General features: G+C 38.2%; 1 protein-coding gene and 1 pseudogene across 13 annotated transcripts; both read left to right on the plus strand.

Annotated features, from left to right (window-relative positions):
• Positions 1–8542: 8542 nt before the first annotated feature.
• Positions 8543–12619, plus strand: LOC112178532 (increased DNA methylation 1). 13 transcript variants are annotated; one of them, XR_005803513.1, is made up of 4 exons: positions 8543–9487; positions 10852–10921; positions 11848–11887; positions 12252–12619. XR_005803513.1 is itself a non-coding variant. In XM_040511159.1 (2 exons), the coding sequence occupies exons 1-2, from the start codon at positions 8853–8855 to the stop codon at positions 10853–10855; spliced, it is 639 nt and encodes a 212-aa protein (XP_040367093.1). In that variant the 5' UTR covers positions 8544–8852; the 3' UTR covers positions 10856–12619. The 13 variants fall into 13 exon arrangements, 2 of the variants coding, with proteins under 2 accessions (XP_040367093.1, XP_024172443.1); XR_005803511.1 differs by adding an exon at positions 9973–10041 and having other exon boundaries at positions 8545–9487; positions 11848–12619; XR_005803509.1 differs by adding an exon at positions 12017–12070 and having other exon boundaries at positions 8546–9487; positions 9973–11887.
• Positions 12620–18834: 6215 nt separating this feature from the next.
• Positions 18835–20449, plus strand: LOC112178527 (annotated as a pseudogene).
• The last annotated feature ends 345 nt before the right edge of the window (positions 20450–20794 follow it).

Here is a 20794-nt window from a genome sequence, read left to right on the forward strand (position 1 = left end):
TAGAAGACTTACTTTTTGGAAAAACCATTGTCTGATAAATGAGAAATCTGTTGTATGATCATTCAAACATTCATTTTACCTGATGAACAGTAGTGATCAAATGGAAATAGAATTTGATGCAAACAATCAAATGAACTAATAGTACTCCAACCCATATTTTAAACTTCAAAGTACATTGGATCCACCAAGATACAATTCGTATTAGTCATTGTTCCACAAAATCATGAATCAGTGACAATTTATTGTTTAACATTGAATCCGGGACAAAGACATTAGTGTGCTAGAAATGGATCATTGCTTATTGGGCTATTTATGATTGCTTGCCCACTTCGGCCACGACTAATGCTTGCTCCTGCAGCTCCTCTTTTTTCTTCTGCTTCAGCCACCACATCAACTTGTTTCAAGAAGCTGCATACAATACTCCCACATCAAAAGCCACACTACCCATGAGCAACATGACAAAAGGACACAAGCAAGAAGCTGCAGAGAAAACCAAAATACAAAGACTTATATTTACATCTGGTATTACGAACTAAGCACTTGTGTCTACAGGATAAGATCAAATCTTTTTTCCAGATGGAAATGACTACCAAAACAAACAAATGTAACAGTAAATACACTCCAAATTTCTAAAGTGTTAAAGGGTATAACAAAACAAAAACATGCCCTTTTAGAGTTATCTGAAACATTTCAGTCCAGCATACAAACATGGGCTCTTCTAGAAGAATAAGGTTAACAACATCTATAGTTTTATGCTTTCACAACATAAATCAAAGGTTCACCGCAGTTCACAACTTTGAACTCCACTCTCACAATCATCAGTCATGACCACATCATGGTTATCAAACCAAGCACATGATAACAAGAACTCAATGTAAATAGAATATTCAGTATCCACTCACCTCTATATAAGGAAGATTGTCTAAACATGTTACAGAAAACAAACGAGCTCAAGTAGCTCCCTCAACACCTTAAAGAACATAGATACACCTTGAATTAGGTTTCATAATTCAAATTATGTTTCAAGAAGAAAGAAACAAAAATAGATAGAATAATAAAAATTGCAATCTCCACTCGATAAGAAAATCAACTTGATTGACAATAAAGCAAACACTTAGTGTTGCAAACAAAGAAAATAGACGCATATGAAAGATGTGAATAATAGAACAAAGAGAGAGAGAGAGAGACTTTTGAGAAGAAAAGGATGTTAAAATACCAAAATAATTGAAAACGTTCAATACCCAAACCAATAACAATTAGTTGCGAAGAAATTTAGGAAAACAAAGGGGAGAGGAGAACAAAGTGAGCTGTAGATAAATTATAAGTTTCAAGAGCGAAACACAATAGAAAAATAAGAACTAATTTCTCAAACACCTCCAGATTATGTTGAAAAGTACCCAAGGACAGAAAATCAGAAGCTAAACTAATTGAACTCAAAGTTGAAACTGAGATGTCAACTTAGTTTTCAATCCTCCCAAAAGAAGAAGAGAGTAACCAAAGAAAATCACTTGACATTGGAAAAAAATGGAGAAAAGTCAATTTCTTCCTCCTGTCACCCCCCCGGGCCACCCTCTCTCTTTCTTTCTAGACTGGAACCCAGCCAAAACCAAAAGGAACAGAGAAGTAGCCCAAATAAAATAACAAGACCAGAAGGTGTTTTAGCAAGCAAGAGCCACGTAAGTCTTAACCATGCTTACTAATCACATCAAATTATTTGTTTCAAAACTAATAGATAAAACAAAACATAGACAAACTAAAAGTATAATAAGGTAAGATCAAATTACCAATCCAGGTAACAAAAACTCACCCAAAAGAAAAACTCTTTAAAATGAAATTTCTCTCTTTTTTTTTTTTTTTACTTTTGTAGTAGCTCTAAGAGTCAAAGATTTACCTGTAAAATCCTAAAAGCTACCAATGTCTGGTAGAAGCCTCTATTTGGGTGGGAACTTGAATACATATACATAAGATCAAAAGAAAAACCTTCCAACCTCATACAAAAAGAAAAAAGGAAAAACAAAAAAACAAAAAACTATAACAACAATACCATTTGTGCAGCTGGATACTTGAAAGATGTTCCTGTTGAAATGTATAATCTCATGTTGAAATAAATGTAACTTCCGATTAGTGATGGCATAGCTATAAGGTTAAGCAAGACACATAAAAGTCATTCATAGACATCAGTTATTTGCATGAGCAAGGGACTGTATACCTGAAACGAGCATATGGGAAAGAGTATGAAAAGTTCAATCATAAGTATGACATGCTATTTTTCAGCAAAATAGAAAGAAAAAAAGAAGAAGTTAAATTTCCACATACTCACCAAAAGAAAAACCAAATCTAGAGAGGTATTACACCACCAACCCGATAGCATGAAAATCTTAACCTTCTACTCAACATTTACAATAACAGCATAATATTCTCAATTGATCTTTCCATTCAAATGCACCTTGCAACCCGTCAAAAAGAGCATAAATCAAATTAACCAACCACAAATACACTCCTTGTTAATACAAAGACTGCAATTTAACCTAATCTATTCCCTAAAGTTAATTTATCAGTAGCAAATCTAAGAACTTAAGCGATAAATCCTTGATTTTGAGATAGAATTGGAATTGATGTAGGGAAAATTAGAGGTTACCAAATGTCTTCGGGGAAGCCATATTTGATGAGCTCCTCATTCTAGAACTTGTTGAGGTCTATGAAGACAGTGAAATCGCTGTCCTTTGAAGTAGAACACCATCTTGTTCTTCTTCATGGCTTTGGGGCTTTGGAAACTGGTGCAACCATAGAGAGCTATGAAATCAAAGGTTTCATTCCACCTTCGCAGCTATTGGTTCTTCTTCTTCTTCTTAATTGCTCTCAAAAAAGCTAACACAAACAAGTGGTTATAAACTTAAGCCAATCGAATGCTCTTGAGCACCAAACGAACAAAGACAATGAACTTCTTCACAAAATTTAAAACCCAAAGTGGATTTGAGCACCAAACAAATAAAGACAATGAAGAAGAGCAATGAAATCCCAAATTTAACTCACCAATCGAAAGGATTTGAGCACCAATCCCTAAGCTCGTGAAATTCCATTTCCTCATCCTTCAACTCGAACCCAAGTCGATTGGTGATAACTCAATCTCCCTTTTCAGCAGAACAAAAAAACCCCAAATCTAACAAAACTCGAACCTTAATCAAGTAGAACCCAACTCGATTGGTGAGAACCCAATCCCCCCCTTTCAGCATAACGAAAACCCAAATTGAACCCTAATCTAGACTTGAAAGATGGTGAAGAAAAGCTCCATGTATGGCTCGAAGCCTTAAAATGAAGAAAAGCTCTTGTTTTTTTTTCTCAGACATGAAAAACGGCCACTTTGTTTGAGTGTGCCCTCGAGTTGGCTAAGACTTTTAAGGCATTAAGCATTAATTTTTTTTTTTTTTTTTTAACTTACTCAAACAACATATAGATAAATTTACGTTGTCTGAATTGCTAGATAGCTGAGGGAACAAAAGATGGAAATTTCCCGCATGTGCAATCAAAATGTCAGTTTTAGCGCTTAGGTTAGGCATTTCTCATTCACACAACAAAAATAGTTCATAATGTTGTACGAAATTGCAAGCATGACAAACCATTGAAGCCGAATTTGCTCTCTTTTTTTTTTGCGGGGGGGGGGGGGGGGGGGGTGGTTGGGTGGAATGAATGCCATTTTGGAGACTTCTCCAAATTTGGCCTCATATTTGCACAACGGCACACTAAAAACCATTGTATGATGATTTGCAAGCAGTATACTCCTACAACACAAGTAACTAAACTGTTGTAGAATTTAGTGGCATCTAGGGTACAATTTGGAGCCAAATTTGAGTCAATTTAGGAGGGAAATCTACCGCAATTTTTTTTTTAAATTTACACAACAGATTATTCTTTTAACCATTGTGCAATGATCTTCTAAACAAAAACTTTAGAATTTTAACCACCTTACAGAACATAAGTTTAGTAAACATGTTGTCTGATGTACTTTCCTTCATCACATAACACTTTTTTTTTTTGTGTGTGCAAAAAGTGTAGTATGTTAAGGTTTTTGGCATAGTGCGGAGAGTCAGGCGTCCTTGGCCTCTTGGGTAAGTGGTGGGACCGGGTGGTGCCTTCTCTGACGATGGGCGGTGGAGCAGCTATCAGAGCCGCGATCAAGGTTGATGCCCAAAGAGGCTTTGGGTGCCCAAAGTACCCTGGTGGGCCTGGGCCTCTATTCTGTTGGGTTGCTCAACTGGAATTTAGGCTGGGCCTTCCTTCTTGGGGCCGGGCAGCTGGTGAATGAGTCCGAAGTTGTTAGGGTTCGCATTTGGGATCCGGGAGACTGTTTTTGGGCCCTAAACTTATCTGCATGTTGGAATTGCTTCTTTGGTTACTTAGGTAGAAGATTGCTCTCTATTCAGCGCTTTATTTTGCATGGAGTAGGCAAGGTCAGTCATACTACTGGCGGTTACCTTGATAGAAGGTTACCCTCTATTCGACGTATATCTTTGCGTGCCATACTGTTGGTACCGTTTTACATAGCTCAGACTCTGTCTGGTGCCTCATCAAATGCTTAATTACATCCCTTCATATCCTTGCTAGGTTTTTTATTTCCGATGCTTTGTTGCATCTAGTACTTCTGTTGTTATTTTATATTTTGATGTAGCTTCTACATCTATAAGTTGTAATTTTTCTTTTGTTTATTATTAATAAAATGGTTGACTATTACTCTAAAAAAAAAAATTAGTTTCTATTATCTCATACCTATTTATTTGATCGATTTATTTCATTTATAAAAGAAAATGGTGATACTCTATCTACTAACACTTTTATTGATTCTCAACAAAACTTTTATTGGTGGTCAATAAAATTCTAGTAGGGGTCAACAAACCACCTAAGACTTTCAAAATCAAGAAGGTCTTCATTTTTCACTAATTATTGATCCTCAATAATACTTTTATTGGGGGACAATAAAAGTTTTTTTGGAGGTCAATAAACCTCCTAGAACTTTATGAGATCTCCGTTGACCTCTAGTGACCTCTGACGACTAGCAAGGACCAGTAAGCGTCCAGCAACCTCCGGCAAGGTTCTGGCAAATTCTGACGAGGTTATGGTCAAGTTTCGATAAACTCTCCAGTGACCTCACACCCCCACACCCCCCCCCCCAAAAAAAAAAAAAAACACTTTATCTCTATATGACAGAGGGGAAGAGGGTGAAATAGTCCCAAAAACAAACAAAAAATAAAAAAAAATGAGCTCAATTGGGTTTTAGGGAACAAAAATTAATTATCTTATGGATAATAGGGAAATCCATAAGTTTGGTAGGATAAGGAAGATTTTAGGGTATTTGGACATTTGCCCTACTTCTTATTAGTACAAGTTTCAAGCTTTTGCCTGAAAAACAGTTTAGTCTCTCGCCTTTCAAATTAAACTGAATAGTCCTTATTCTCTCTAATTCTCACACAACAGGTCCAAAACAAGTCTAAAATGACTATTCTACCCCCAAGATCCTTTTTTTTTTCTCTCTATTTTTTTTTCTCTTTTTATTTTATTTTTGGCTGGTTCTCTCTCTCTCTCTCTCCAAGCTAGTATCTGACCTCGAGTTTATCCACTCGATCCACCGCACTCACTACCACTCTACAGCGCTTGGTAGGCCCCCTCCACCCCTCATGGAGGCTCCGCCGCCACAATTCCATCTCCACCTCCGTCGTCCCCACTAAGCTCAACCACCTCTCCTCCTCCTCCTCCTCATCCTCCACCACTCCCACCAATAAGCCACCTTACTATCATCATCCAACATATTACGAATGATTAGAAACACCCAGATCAGATCAAACAATAACAACACACAACGCAGATCATAAACACCCAGAAACAACCCAAATCCTAAACACCCAAGTCGTTGACGTACTGATCAAGATCGAGAGGGAAGGAGAGGAGCGGGTCTCTGGGTTTGAGATTCGAATACGAAACGGATATGTTGAAGACCCACCGAATTATATCTAGCAATTCACGAGGTCCACCGCCACGAAGCTCGACCCTGAACCCGAACCCGGGTCCGCCATGCTCTAGAGCCCCAAGAACCCGCCAGCGTCTTCGACAACCTCATCATCCGACGTGATGATAAAAGCCAGCCGTCCAGCCGATCGAGGAGGGATTCAAATTGCTGACGGAGAACGTGAAGAATGTGGAGAAGCTATCTGAAAACGGAGTGGAGGGTTGCTTGAAGCGGACGATCTTCGAGTACAGCACTCTGCCGGCGCCGGAGTTGCATTCTGATAGAGGAAGACGAAGACCCATTTAGTGGTGGGTTCTGGAGAGTTGAAGAAGAAGATGAAGATGAGAATGTAAGAGATTAAGAGTAGTGAGGAGGACAAGATCGATCTGTGGAGAGGGAGAGAGAGAAAAGCAGAAAAAAAATAAAAAAATAGAGAGAAATTAAAAAAAGAGAGAGAAAAAAATATAAAAAGGATTTTGGGGGTAGAATAGTCATTTTAGACATGTTTTGGACCTGTTGTGTGAGAATTAGAGAGAATAAGGACTATCCAGTTTAATTTGAAAGGCTAGGAACTAAACTGTTTTTCAGGAAAAAGTTTGCGGAGTAACAAGTATTTAATCCTTTATTTTATAAAAAAAAAAAAAAAACAATTGGCGGATATTCATATGCCAAAACACTTTGCCAGCTGCCCAGAGATTTTCATGGGTGAGAGGTTTTTATTAATCATACCCTTCATCATTTGCAAGTCTTCAGTTTTCCTCTGCAATTCACTTTTGATACATGTCGTTAATAACACTATTAACCTTATGCCATTATTCATATTTCAAAGGGCAGTTTGGTAATTTCAAACCCCCCCCCCCCCAAAACAATGGAACATAACTTCTTTTGCCACTAAACCCAACCATATTAAATTGAGTCACTAATCCTCCATATCCCTCACACTTTCTCTTCCTCTTTCATTTCAAAATCTAAAAATTTTAAAGTTTTTAACTGCTATGGAATTTTGAGGCTTCTCAACCGCCGCATTTGCCTACCAAATCTACCCACATCCAATTGATTCAATCTACAATTTTACATATGAACCTTGTCAAAATGTCGTATTCTCTTATGGAAACTTCAATTTGGGGACGTGACCTTCCAGATTACATACCTCGTGGCTTGATGAACAATATGATCTTTGTTGGGTAGCTTTTTCTTTGCAAAGTAAATGTTGTTGGGATAGAACAACCTAATTGAAATTGGTTCTCAATTTTCCAAACCCAAAAAACTCTTTAATTGCTCCCAAATTTAATTCATCATCATGAGAACTTCCACCTCAAAACTACCAAAGCCAAACTCCTATGCTTCAAAAGACCCAATGACCAACTTGACCATTCCCAAAACCCCCAAATTTAGACCCTCTCTAACCCCTCACTACAATTGCAAAGACGGGCTCCAGAGTGTGTAAAGACCCTGGTTCAGGTTCCAGTTCAAGCTTCATGACGGTGGAGACCCGCTCCTCTCCTTCCCTCTTGATCTTGATCAATACGTCAATGACTCCACGTATGTCGGCTTTCCCGACGTCGTCGAGTTATTACTTCCATCATCATCATCTCTCACACTACCCCTAACTTTGACTCTCACACTCGGCTATCCCATATTCTTCTTCTTCCTCCACCAAATTCGACACCTCCGCCATCCCTAGTTCAAAGCAGAACCCCATATCCACTATCTATGTTAATAATCTACTTCCAAACCAAATCACAGTAAAACAAGAGCACATTATCAAAGCTACAAAACCAGAAGTACTCAACATTTTTTCTTCCCTGAGCTAGAATAGAAGCTAGACTTCTCATCAACATCAGGACTAAAATCCCTGTCAACATTTCCATCAAATTTTACCAAATTACGAGCCTTCTGATGGCACTACAACGAGGTCTTGGGCGGCGAGGAGGGAGCCAAGGAAGCTGTGGCAGCGGCTATGTGGTCCCAGTTGGCAGATTTCAGATTCGTAGAACCAGTGGTCGCGATAGGCGAGGATAAGGAAGCGAGCCTCGTCCTGGGTCTAGCAAGGGGGTAGACGGCGGCAACGACGGTGGACATGGTTGGGTTGCCCGGACGCCCTCCCACGACTCCAGCACGCTCGAGATGAGGAAAATAGTAATCAGGGTAGTTTGGACATTTCGTCCAAACTGAGAATTAAAAACTGAACAGTGGGCCATGCTTGTCGGTGTCAACTCACCATATGATGTCACAATTGGAGTCAATTTTGAAATTTGGACTCGAGTAATGGAAATTGGAAGTGCAGGGATCATCTTGATTAAAAAAAAAAAATCAGGGACCAAATTAATTTTAACCCTAAAATTTGAGTTACTAAACTAAATTTAGTCTTTTTTATTAACCCTACCTTTTGTCAGTCTTCAGTTTGCTCTATTCTTTGTTCCTCTATTCTTTGTTGTATTATTATTAATTAATTTTTTTTTTTTTTGGGAACATGAAGGGGATCCTGATTTAAACGCAGTATTCGTTTCTAGTGGAGGGAGTGCCAGCTGTCATGATTTCGTGGGCAGCAAGCAGCAAAAGGCCACGTGTCAATAAGTGAGAAAGTATCCGTTGGAACCTGTTATATAAACCTGTACCTGCATTTGCTCTGTCTTCACTTTCTCTCCTCTACCTGCAAATCATTTATTTGTTTCTCTTGAATTTCTTTGTTTCTTCACTCTCTCTCTCTCTTTCTCTCTGTTCAACAAATTTCTCTTCTCTGATCAAACTTTCCGCTGAATTAAGCCCTAAGATCGAGACCCACATCGATCAAAAACCCTAATCGAGATCGACCCTAAGATCGATCAAAAACCCTAATCGAGATCGATCAATCATGAAGCGGAAGCGGGCCTTTACTATGGCATCGTCATGGTCGTCTACCGTGAAACCCTCGCGCGTTCCTGAAGAAGAATCAGTCCGGTGTTGGGAGAGCAAAACGGCGTCGTCAAACAGAACCCGACCCCAAATCCAATCCAGATCAAGAAGAGGATCGAAAACAAGAAACATCAATGATGTCTTAAAAGATGAAAGATCCAAGATTTCTGGGATCAACCGGATTTTGGGGACACCCATTCCCGTGAGGAATAACCTGACATGGAGGCTTTTGAAATCTCACATGCGAATTGAATCTTTTTACTGCACCAAGCTCCACTCCGCTCTCAATGCCATCCACGAGTGTTTCGAGCCTTCCAAAGACCCCTACACCAACAGAGACATTGCTGAGGACATTGTCTTCGACTTGGAATCCGATTCCGAGTTGAATTTGAGAGGGTTTTACACTGTGGTTTTGGAGAGGAGAGATGATGATGATGGTCATCAGGAGATGATCGGTGCCGCCACGGTGAGGATCAATAAGGGAGTTGCTGAAGTGCCACTCGTGGCGACTAGGCCTCAGTTTAGGAGACTTGGGATGTGCAGGATTTTGATGAATGAGCTCGAAAATCGGCTCATGGAATTCGGCATTGAGAGGTTAGTCTTGCCTTCTGCGCAAAGCGCACTCAATACATGGACTAGTAGTTCAATTGGGTTTTCAATTCTGACTGAGGCTGAGAAATCAGAACTCAGTGCTCATCATGACTTCTTGGATTTTAAGGACACTGTTATGTGCCATAAAATACTCTTGAAGCACCCAATAGTGTCATTGTGATGCGGTGATTGACAAACCTCCAGTTTCCTGATACCAAGAGTCTAAGATCATTCTTTGGTCTTGTTAACCCTGTCCTCATCCCACACTAACTTTTCGTTAGTACCCGCCTTGCAGCGCCTCGTTTTGGTCACCTTCTGGGTTCCTCTTTGGCTGTTTGAGTCAAAACTCCAACTCCTCTTTTCTCAGTACATATGAGATTTTCTTGTGTTTTTTGTTTTATTTTTATTCTTGAAATTTTAGTATTCAATAATGTCTCTGAAATTCCCCTGTTTACTTTTCTAACTTTTTATGATTTTCTGTTTTGCAGATAGCATAACCTGATATCTGCTTTGGCCGAATGTGTTCATGAATCTTTGTAGAATTAACTTTCACAATGGTAGGGATGTTGCATATATGTTCCGTTGAACCCATTTTTTGAACAAGAATGTGTGCAAATCCTTTTTCTCTTCCTTAGACACTCGGATTTGAGATATTTTGTGACATGCCAACGTTCATGCTTAATGCTGCATTACTTTTACATTACTTTCACAATAGAAACCTTTGTTTTCGCAAGTTGATAAGCTGTAGTTCATTTCGGCTAAATTGATGTCAATTATAGTCAATCCCTTTGTTAGTTAGACGCAGGTGACTTGTTAAAGGTTCAATTGGTTGCAGATAGTGTAACCTCATATCTGTTTTGGCGGAATGTGTTCATGAGTCTTTGTAGAATTTACATTCACAATGGTAAGGATGTTGCAAATATGTTCCACTGAACCCAGATCTTGAATAAGAATGCATGCAAATCATTTTTATGTTCGTTAGACACTTGGATTTGAGATATTTTGTGAGATGTCAACATGCTGCATTACTTTTACATCACTTTCTGATATAGACCATTGACACAGGACTACCTTAGGTTCTGTTATCGAAAACTAGCTAGTTGGTAAGAGTTTGCTTTACATCTTATTATTCAAAACAGCACTTACTACAAAACAATAGGAACCTCTGTTTTCACAAGTTGATAAGCTGTGGTTCGTTTCGGCTAAATACATCAATCCCTTTGGTTCTTTGAGTCAAAGTCCAACTCCACTTTTCTTATTAGATGAGAGGTTTTTTTTTTTTTTTTTTCCCTTGTAAGTTTAGTACTCAATAATTGCTTTGAAATTCCTGTTACTTTTCTAACTTTTCATGATTTTGTGTTTTGCAGATAGTGTAACATGATATCTCTTTTGGCAGAATGTGATCATGAAGTCTTTGTAGAATTGACACTCACAATGGTAGGCATGTTGCGTATATGTTCCATTGAACCCATATTTTGAACAAGAATGTGAGCAAGTCCTTTTTATGTTCATTGGACACTCGGATTTGAGATATTTTGTGACATGCCACCGTTCATGCTTAATGCTGCATTACTTTCACATCATTTCTGATAGACATTGACACAGTACTACCTTAGGTTCACTTACCAAAAGCTAGTCGGTAAGAGTCTGCTTTACATCTTAGTACTTAAAACAGCACTTACTAGAAAACAATAGAAACCTTTGTTTTCACAAATTGATAAGCTGTAGTTCGTTTCGGTTAAATAGATCAATCCCTTTGGTTCTTTGAGTCAAAAGTCCAACTCTTTTATTAGTAGATATGAGATTTTCTAGTGAATTTTAGTGTTTTTTTTTTCTTGAAAGTTCAGTGCTCAATAATTCCTCTGAATTTGCCCTGTTTAGTGTTTGGACTCCTTAGTGTTTTAGATTTCCTCTTTATATAGTAAATCCAAAACAAGAAAACAAAAGGTCCATTTGGTGGATTTTACTAATGATGTTACGTGATGCTACTGACATGGTGATTGCAATCACGTATTTACTTTACCTGTTTAAGGGCATGTTCATTTGAGTAAGTGCATGCCCTTATTTCAGCGTGCACCCAGTCAAAGAAACACCAATAATGTTGCTACTGTCATCATACGAGTATTAAGTCTGTCCATTGTAGATTTTGAGCCCTTGTTGTCATTTGTGTTGTCAGAATGTGCAAAAGTGAATTGGTAGGCGTTTTGTAAGTGACCTCTGAAAGTTAAGAAATTATTGAGTAAATAGTGATACATGAGTTCTTGAAAATCATATGTTCAAATAATGTTACCCGGGCTCCTATCTTGAGCATATTCAGTGCACCAATTCAGATATTGAGGTATATATTCTTTGTTAATCTGCAGGAATTGACTCCTAATAACTTGAAGACAGTCAGCATCATGGGTATGTCCTAAATTTGGAATACTGTAAACTTCAGATCTTTTGGTTCCTAAGCATTCTGTCCTTTATTTTCATCGAGTTTGCCACCCACATTTTATGAGTGAAGCTATCATGTCCAAATTTGTTGTCTAGCTTGTGAAGAGAAGGGATGTAATAATGCAGGATCATGGGAAGCAACTGCCGTTGGTTAGCTTGCCTAATTCTAGTGTTTTCTATTCTGATTGTCTTATCTTAATGTTGTGTATTAGACTCTTAGATCACTGGCTTAAATTTATTATGTTATTTGCTGAATAATTGCTAGAGTTCCTCAGTCTCAGCTTACGTTTTCTTACTGTTCTTAAACCTCTCTTGTTTTCAATCTTGACAGGATATATGAAATCCTTGTAAGCATAAGAGCCGCCTTCAAGCCTTCTGGATGTCTTGTCAAGTTATATCTCTGCTGTCGTGCAAAGGGCTTTAGTGTTGAGGATTAACTTGTTTACTGTTGAGCATTAACTACTTGTAGTTATATAAGCTCTATGCGCCTTTGTGTTCCCCAAATTCTTTAACATTACGGGCATTCTTTGGATGCTACAGATGGCTTGATTCCTTGATGAATTTCAATACTGTAAATGTTTTGTTCTAGTTGAAGAGTGCAATGTAAATTTAATGGTGAGCATGGGATTGAAATGCGTTTCCCTCACACATGTATGTAGAAGGTGGAAATGAATTGATGGAAAATTATTTAGCAGACTAGCAGCATGGCCTTTAGTTTTAATTTGTTTTCCAACCAGAGGAAAACTCAAGCACATTCACCAGTTACAAGCTACCAATTCTGCTTTTGCATTGTTTGTGTATATTTGTAGAGTAAAACCCGCCACTAGGGTCAAAACTTTTCTTCACCGGACAAAATGATACCCAACTTTCAAAAGTGATCAAAATGATACCTAAGTTTTTAAAAGTGATCAAAATGATACCTAAATTTTTAAAAACAAATCAACTTGATACCCAACTTTCAAAAGTGATCAAAATGATACCTAAAGTTTTAAAAACAAATCAATTTGATACCTCGGTTTAATTTTTTGTAACTTTTTGTTAAAATTGATCACGTCTGATGCAGTATTTTATGGGGTTATAATAATATTTTACACAAAAAACTATTTTTCAATTATTTTTTATTTTACTTTGTTAATTCTCTTCTTCTTCTATCTCTGCCTCTCTCTCTCTCTCTTCCCATTTTTCTTTGTTTCCTTAGAAGTTGGAAAACATCCGAACTTTATTTGTTTCTACGATCGATGGTAGAATTGAAATTGAATGGAAGATTTTTTTTTAATTCTATAGAAGAAGAAGATTGGGTTATAGATGATTGATGGCCCTCTGACCACAAATCACTTCAATTTTTGTGCTTGATTTTGCATTTGATTTAACAAAGAAGTTTTAAAAAATGGCTAAATACTGACTCTACTTAGTTTGGGTCCCAAATCAATTCAGTCCCTAAACTTTTAATTTCATCAAGAACACTCCTGCACTTTCAATTTTGATCTAATAGGTCCAATTTGTTAGTCTTTCGACAATTGAGTCATTTAGCTTGTTGATGTGACTCATATATGGCCTATGTTTTATGATGTGGTGTTGAGGTGGCCTGCATAGTCAATTTTGGAGTGAGTCCCACTATTAGAAATTTATCAAATAAATAGTTTTTCAACAAATAATTCAACTATAACTTGAACCCATAACAGAATATTAATGAATTGGACTATTAGATCAAAATTGAAAGTATAAGGGTGTTTTTGATAAAATTAGAAGTCTAGAGACTGAATTGATTTTGGACCTAAACCACAGAGTAGTAACCAGTATTTAGCCCTAAAAAATAAACTGAGGTATCAAATTGATTTGTTTTTAAAACTTTAGGTATCATTTTGATCACTTTTGAAAGTTGGGTATCAAGTTGATTTGTTTTTAAAAATTTAGGTATCATTTTGACCACTTTTAAAAATTTAGGTATCATTTTAATCACTTTTGAAAGTTGGGTATCATTTTGTCCGGTGGAGAAAGTTTTGACCCTAGTGGTGGGTTTTACTCATATTTGTATTGGCTCTTCTGAAAAGCTACCAATTCTGCCGTAGCACAATTTCAACAGAACCGGTGCAGTGTGGAATATCAAGTTAACTGGAAAATGAAGTCTTCAGAGCTAATACTTCAAAAACCAAAAAAAAAAAAACAAACAAAACTGCACTGGTCAATACTTTCTCATGGGGCTTTCCTTTTCAATAAAATCAATCAGCACACTTTCGTAGCCCGAATCTGTAAATTCTTATTTCATATCGAGTGTCGGAGCATGCTACTGGCAGCTTACAATGTTTCACTCGTACATAGCCAACAAATCTAGCTAGTACTGTACAATAGCAATGAGATTATGAAACAAATAACATACATGGTACATCCACAGTAGTCAATGTGCAGCCTTTCCAATTTCCCTGTAATAATGAGAAAGTTCTTCCGTTTCAAAGATCCAAATTAACTTCGAAATGAATTTGTTAACAATGGCAGCAAAACTGGATCTACAGTTCTTTAGATAGTAAACCAAGGATCCGGCTCCTCTAAAGTTATTTTTGATGAAGTTTTGTGAAGTTCGTAAAATCTCAATTATCTATATAATCGCATGGTCCTTATTAAACCACGTCAGTTAAAAGACTTCATATTCCATTTGCCTATCTTCCCATCTTCTTCCTTCTTCTCCCTTTTTGTTTGGGTTTGTTTTTTTTTCCACCTCATCATCCCCTTCTCAGTTCATGATTACCTTTACCTAATAGTTCCCATGGCCAGATTGATACAAAACAGAAGAAACTATCACATGAAAACATTAAATTAAAAGCATATCAGGAGGTCGGGTGTTTTCTTCCCCTCATGAAACGTGGATCACATCCGAGACAAATTTGGGATCAAAGCATCCTCCCATATTTCATATGCATATAATTTAAGAGCATGAAACTTGGATTAGATCATCAAAAAGAGAAATAGGGTTACCTAACACCCCTCGGATCCCAACAATTGACAATAAAACTATTGTTAGTCATTGCTTCCGAAGAAGAAAATCGAAGTTCACAAGTTAATTTGGAGATGAATTGAGAAACAAGGTTTCTCTTCAACCAATAAACACAGAGTTGACGGCAAAGTTATCCCAATTTTTTATTTTTTTTTTGAATTTGTTTCAATGTTTAAGGAAAAAAAATGCTAAGAAAAATGAAATGGCTCACTCTCAAACCATTCACTCTCAAACCATTAGATTACACTGGTGGTTCAGATTTTACAAACTTCACAAAATTTCATTAAAAATAACTTTAGAGGAGCCGGATCCGTAAAATAAAGGTCTTTCTATTTGTACCATCTACACACGCTAGGCCGACACCTGGCTTTGCGGTTGGTCGAGATCGGTGTTCATGACGTGTTCTCCGTCCCCGGTGACTTCAACTTGACCCTCTTGGACCACCTGATCGCCGAGCTGGAGCTCAACCTCATAGGCTGCTGCAACTAGCTCAACGCTGAGTACGCCGCCAACGGCTACGTGAGCGCCAGGGGTGTCGGCGCTTGTGTCGTCACTTTCACGGTGGGTGGGCTCAGCGTCTTGAACGCTATCGCCGATGCTTGCAGTGAGAACTTGCCGGTGATTTGTATTGTCGGTGGGAGAGATCAATTGCGAGAGATCAATTCCTAGTCTTGTCAACGTCTTTTGAATCTGGTTGCTGGGTTTGTAACTCAAAGCAAGGGTAAAGTTGGAAAGTACATGACAATATTTTAAGTGCTGGGTGTATTTAGATATTTGCTGGGTACATTTAGAAAGATCTTAAAACAACTACCAATTTCGTAGTAGATACATTAGTCCCATAGCCCCTCTGTCTCATCGTTATTAACAAGACCTTGGATTATTTTGTTATGGGTGCATTGATCTGGAGGACAACATTTATCTTCCATTCATTTGAGAAACTTTGCTGCTCCAGCTAATATAGTGCCCCCAAGTCCCCAACTACAAACCCATTAATCAGTAAATTATATGTCCTGACATTAGGTTGAAGTCCTTTTGATGATAAACTGCAAAACATTTCCCTAGCAGATTCAACTCTTCCAGCCTTACCCAATCCTTCAATAAGAATATTGTATATAATAAAATATCTATATCCAACTTCATGCCTTCCAACTCTCTAAACAGTTCCACTGCGATATCTAGTTGTTGGTACATGGGCCATCCGGTAACATACCATAAGTTTGAACATTTGGAAGTTTGTTAGCCACTACTTTGCATCTTGTATTGCATGTTGTATCATCCATCAACAATTAATGTATCGTTTAGAAAAACCAAAGCGAAAGAACCGAATTAGCCAAATTAAAAGGCATATGCATTTGCTTGTTTAATTGATCAAAAATCCGGTGCAAAGTCACAAAGGCAATTAATTGTCTACAAGATGGGGAGGCTCTCCTCTTTGAGCCACAAAGTATTGCTGATCATGTGGTTGATTTTTACAAGACTTTGTATGGTCCCGGGGCTGCTCCACAAGATGTTGATGAATTTTGTCAGGTTATTCCTTGCTTAGTCTCTGCCGATGAAAACTCTACTCTGGTTTCGGTTCCTTCGGCGGATGAGATTCAGAGTGCAGTTTTCTCTATGCATCCTTCAAGCGCTCCTTGTCCGGATGGCTTTCCAGGTTCTTTTTATCAAACTTGCCGGGATATTGTGGGTCAAGATGTGATTGCTTTTGTTCAGTTCTTTTTCAAACAAAACTGGTTCTACCTAATGCAAACTCTAATTTCATTGTGCTGGTGCCGAAAGTTGAGGGGGCAAGTGCTATCTCACAGTATCGTCCCATTGCACTTGCTAATTTTCTGTTTAAAATTATTCCAAAGATATAGCCAGCAGATTGGGCCCTATTGCGTCTCGGATTATCTCTCCTCTGCACAAAGAGGTTAAGACGCCAACAAATGAGTTCATGGATGGAATGAGTGCATGAGGCTAAGACAAAGTATTTAGTGCACCATAAACACTCAAAAAACTTATCCAAATTAAGCTCAGAATTAGATCCTTTACACTAGTTTGCACTAGTGTAGGATGATACCAAAAACCTTTATTGAGCGCTGGAGTTTTCAACATAGATAAGCCAATTATTATGAATTTCGATCGCCTCTAACCACTCTTATATGTGGCCAATATCTAGCTACTTGTATAATGACAAAGTTTAGACGATGACCAAAGTGTTACTTTCACATCCATACATACCTCATCTCAATCACTGAATCTGGTACCGTCTTTCTACCATGCTACAAATATCTTGGCCCTTTGTTTTGTGATGGTTTATGCAGAAAATCAGTAATAAGCCACAAATCAGGAATGACCAATCCCACCTTATCTGTAATCATCTCATTTCAGACCAGAAAATGAGAAAAGCTTATCTTTCAATTATAATAACCACTTAACCAGGCTAACCTGCTGAATACAATTAAACAGTCTGTGTTTTCAGTTTGCTTAGCAATGGGGTCATCACTGTGCGTTACTAGCAATCATGACAATGGGGAAAACCTTCCAGTAATTTCCACACTCTTGTTGATGTAGGACAAGAATGGACCCAGGTTCCAAAACACAAGCAGGCTAAGATGGTTTCTCAGAAGCTAAAGAAAGATGCTGCTTATTGGTGGGATCAGTTGCAAAGCTCTCGTCAGAGGCAAGGAAAAGAGCGTGTTCGAACATGGAGGAAGATGAAAGGTCTTCTTAACGAAAAATTTTTGCCTAGAGATTTTTCGATCAAGAATTACCCTCCCAAGGTTTTTGAGAAGAAGTTAAAGTCCAAAGAATTTTCTTTGCCCGTTGAGATTAATAGCTTATCTGAAGAAAAGCCAGAAAATTTTCTGATGGAAGAAACTCCACAAGAAATCATCCATCATGATCAAGAAGATGTTAAAGATGAAATTGCTCATGAAGACATGGTTATTTGTAATGGTGAAGTCTTGGATCCTGAAATAAATCATTCAGAACCCGATGTCATTCAAGAATGCAACCTTGAGCGCCAAGAAGAATCTACTACGGTTGCCTATGAAAGCCAAAATGCATATGACAGACTCATCTATGGTGTTGGGTTCATGATTGTGCCATCAGAATATGCAGAAGATCCGGCCAATAATCTACAGGTTCAATTGTCTAATTTTTCCTTAAGTCTTTTGTCTACCTATTCTTGTCCTTTATTCAAGAGGAACTCGAGGGCGAGTTCTTTCATAGTGGAGGAGAATGATGTAAGACAAGAATGGACCCAGTTAAGCCGAAAAACCATAAAAGTAAAGAAGCGGCGTAGAATCAAGAAAAGTGATTGGAAAATAGGTAACTCACGCGTAATCAGGTTACTAGCCGCCGGAATATTCAAGAAGATTTGGTTTTGGACTTTTCGGGTTTCTCGTGCGAAAAGTCAGGTTTTGATTTTGAATCAGATTTGACTAACTTTTGGCCAGAATGTCCGTTTGAGACGCATGGCCTTTCCAGAATGGGAACGACGAGATCTTCAAGACTCACTTTAGTGAGCCCTATCAGATTTAGGCCAAAATGTATCGTCTTAATTATCCGATTTGTGATTTAATATTTTAAGGCTAGTTTTACATTCTTTTTATTTTAGGTTTTCTAGTTTATTTTGGATTTATTTTGTTTTAATCCGTGGGCTTTAGGGTTTCATTGTTAGTCGCCTAGGATTTCTTTCCCATATATAAGCAACCTTAAACGGCTGCAGAACTATCTTATCATCTTTTATCAATAAAATTGAGATTATTCTCTTTTATCTCTGGTGGACTCCAGAATCCTTTGCTTAGGTTTATTGCTGGTAAACCTAGATATCAATCCGACTGCGTCACTTGTTCATGGTGTTTACTCTGCTCTGGTTCTTGTGGATTTGGAAGAAACCGAATAGGAACCCTACAGCTCCGTTGCCACCAGCCCTCGTGGTCTGCCGCTAGTTGGATAGCTTCCATTTCTTGGTGCAAACCTCCACCTAGAATTCACAGACATGGCAAGGGTTTATGGTCCAATTTACAAACTCCAACTTGGTACCAAGTTGTGCATTGTGGTGAGCTCACCTGAGCTTGTGAAGCAAGTGGTTCGTGACCATGACACAACATTTTCCAACCGTAACCCTACAATTGCTGGTCTAGTCGCTCATATGGAGCATCAGACATTGCATTTGGATCGTATGGTTCAGATTGGAGGAAGCTGCGCAAGGTGTTTGTGGGTCAGATGCTGAGCAAAATCAACCTTGATGATGGCTATGCTCTGAGAAAAGAGGAGGTGCACAAGTCGATCAGTCATATTTATCATGACAAAATTGGAACCCAAACTGATGTGGGTGAGTTTGCATTTTCCACAGTAATCAACGCAACTTTGCGTATGCTATGGGGCGCAACTCTACAAGGGACTAATTTTGGTGAAGATTATAGGAAATTGGTGGCAGAAATTGTATATCTATTTGCAAAACCAAACATTTCGGACTATTTTCCTGTGCTTGCAAGGTTTGACATACAAGGAATTGAGAGGCAAGCAAAGAAAGTTCAATCCGCGATTGACAAGATTCTAAGTCGTGCCATAGAAGAACAGATGAAGATGCTAGCCTCAGCCAAAATGGGGGAGTACAACAAAAACATGAAAGGAAGGACTTTCTGCAGTTCCTCTTGGAGAACAATAATAATCATGAAGATGGTTCAACATCGTTTACAGTGCAACAACTGTAGGGCTTGCTCATGGTATAGTAATCTAACTTTTGGTTTATTCTTTGTATGGAAGAGTGGTAATTAATATATGTCGTATTAAGTTTCATACTCTAATTCTTATTGAGTGAATTACAATATATATTAATAGGATATCGTGGTGGGTGGAACTGACACTACGGCAACAATAGGGGAATGGGTTCTGACTGAGCTGATGCAGCACCCAGAAGAAATGATAAGAGTTCAAGAAGAACTAACACAAATTGTGGGGTTGAACAACTTGGTTGAAGAGTTTCATTTTCCGAAATTACATCACTTAGATGCTGTGATCAAAGAGACATTTTGCTTGCACCCTCCAGTGCCCCTTCTAGTGCCCCGGCGTTCAAGCCAACCTACCATCATTGGTGGCTATTACATACCAAAAGGTTCCACTATTTTTCTCAATGCTTGGGCCATACAGAGAGTTCCAAGTGTTTGGGACGATCCCTTGGAATTTAGACCCCAGAGGTTCCTAAATCCAAGCAATAGCTTTGATTACCAGGGCAACAAATTTCAGTTTCTTCCATTTGGTTATGGGAGGAGAATATGTGCCGGGATTCCCTTAGCAGAGAGGATGCTGTTCTATGTGTTGGCTTCATTCTTGCATTCGTTTGATTGGAAACTGCCTAATGACAAAAAGCTTGACGTTTCAGACAAATTTGGGATTGTGACAAAGAAAAACACTCCACTTATTGCTGTACCAACACCCAGGTTATCTAATTTGGAGCTCTATGCTTAAAAACATTTGCCTTGGTGCCAATGTTAAACATGCAGCAACTTATATTAGCTATAGGTGTTTCTGGTCCAACTGTTCCCTAATCCTTAAATGTTGTGTGCTTCGATATATATTGTAAGAATCAATGTTTTAAAACGCTGAGGCGTAGGCTGAGGCGTTTTTCGGTGAGCCTCAAGAAGGCGTTTGCCTTGAGGCATAAGGCGTAAGCCTTACGTATAAAAGACCCATATTAATGTAATTATTACTCTTATATATATATATATATACACACACACACACCACATTAAGAGTAACTAAGAGAACATTATTAATTATCATTCACTTGTAATAAATACTAGAATATGATTCAACAAAGTCACCAACACAAAATGAAGTAGGAGTCCTGCCCTCATAGCCTCCACCTCAATATGAAAGGCAGCTCAAGAAAA

This window comes from Rosa chinensis, chromosome 7 (genome assembly GCF_002994745.2).
Source record: "Rosa chinensis cultivar Old Blush chromosome 7, RchiOBHm-V2, whole genome shotgun sequence".
Lineage (NCBI taxonomy): Eukaryota > Viridiplantae > Streptophyta > Magnoliopsida > Rosales > Rosaceae > Rosa > Rosa chinensis.

Bases quoted from the DNA above. Each gene is read 5' to 3' on its own strand.
- LOC112178532 (XM_040511159.1), top strand. From the start codon at position 8,853: ATGAAGCGGAAGCGGGCCTTTACTATGGCATCGTCATGGTCGTCTACC.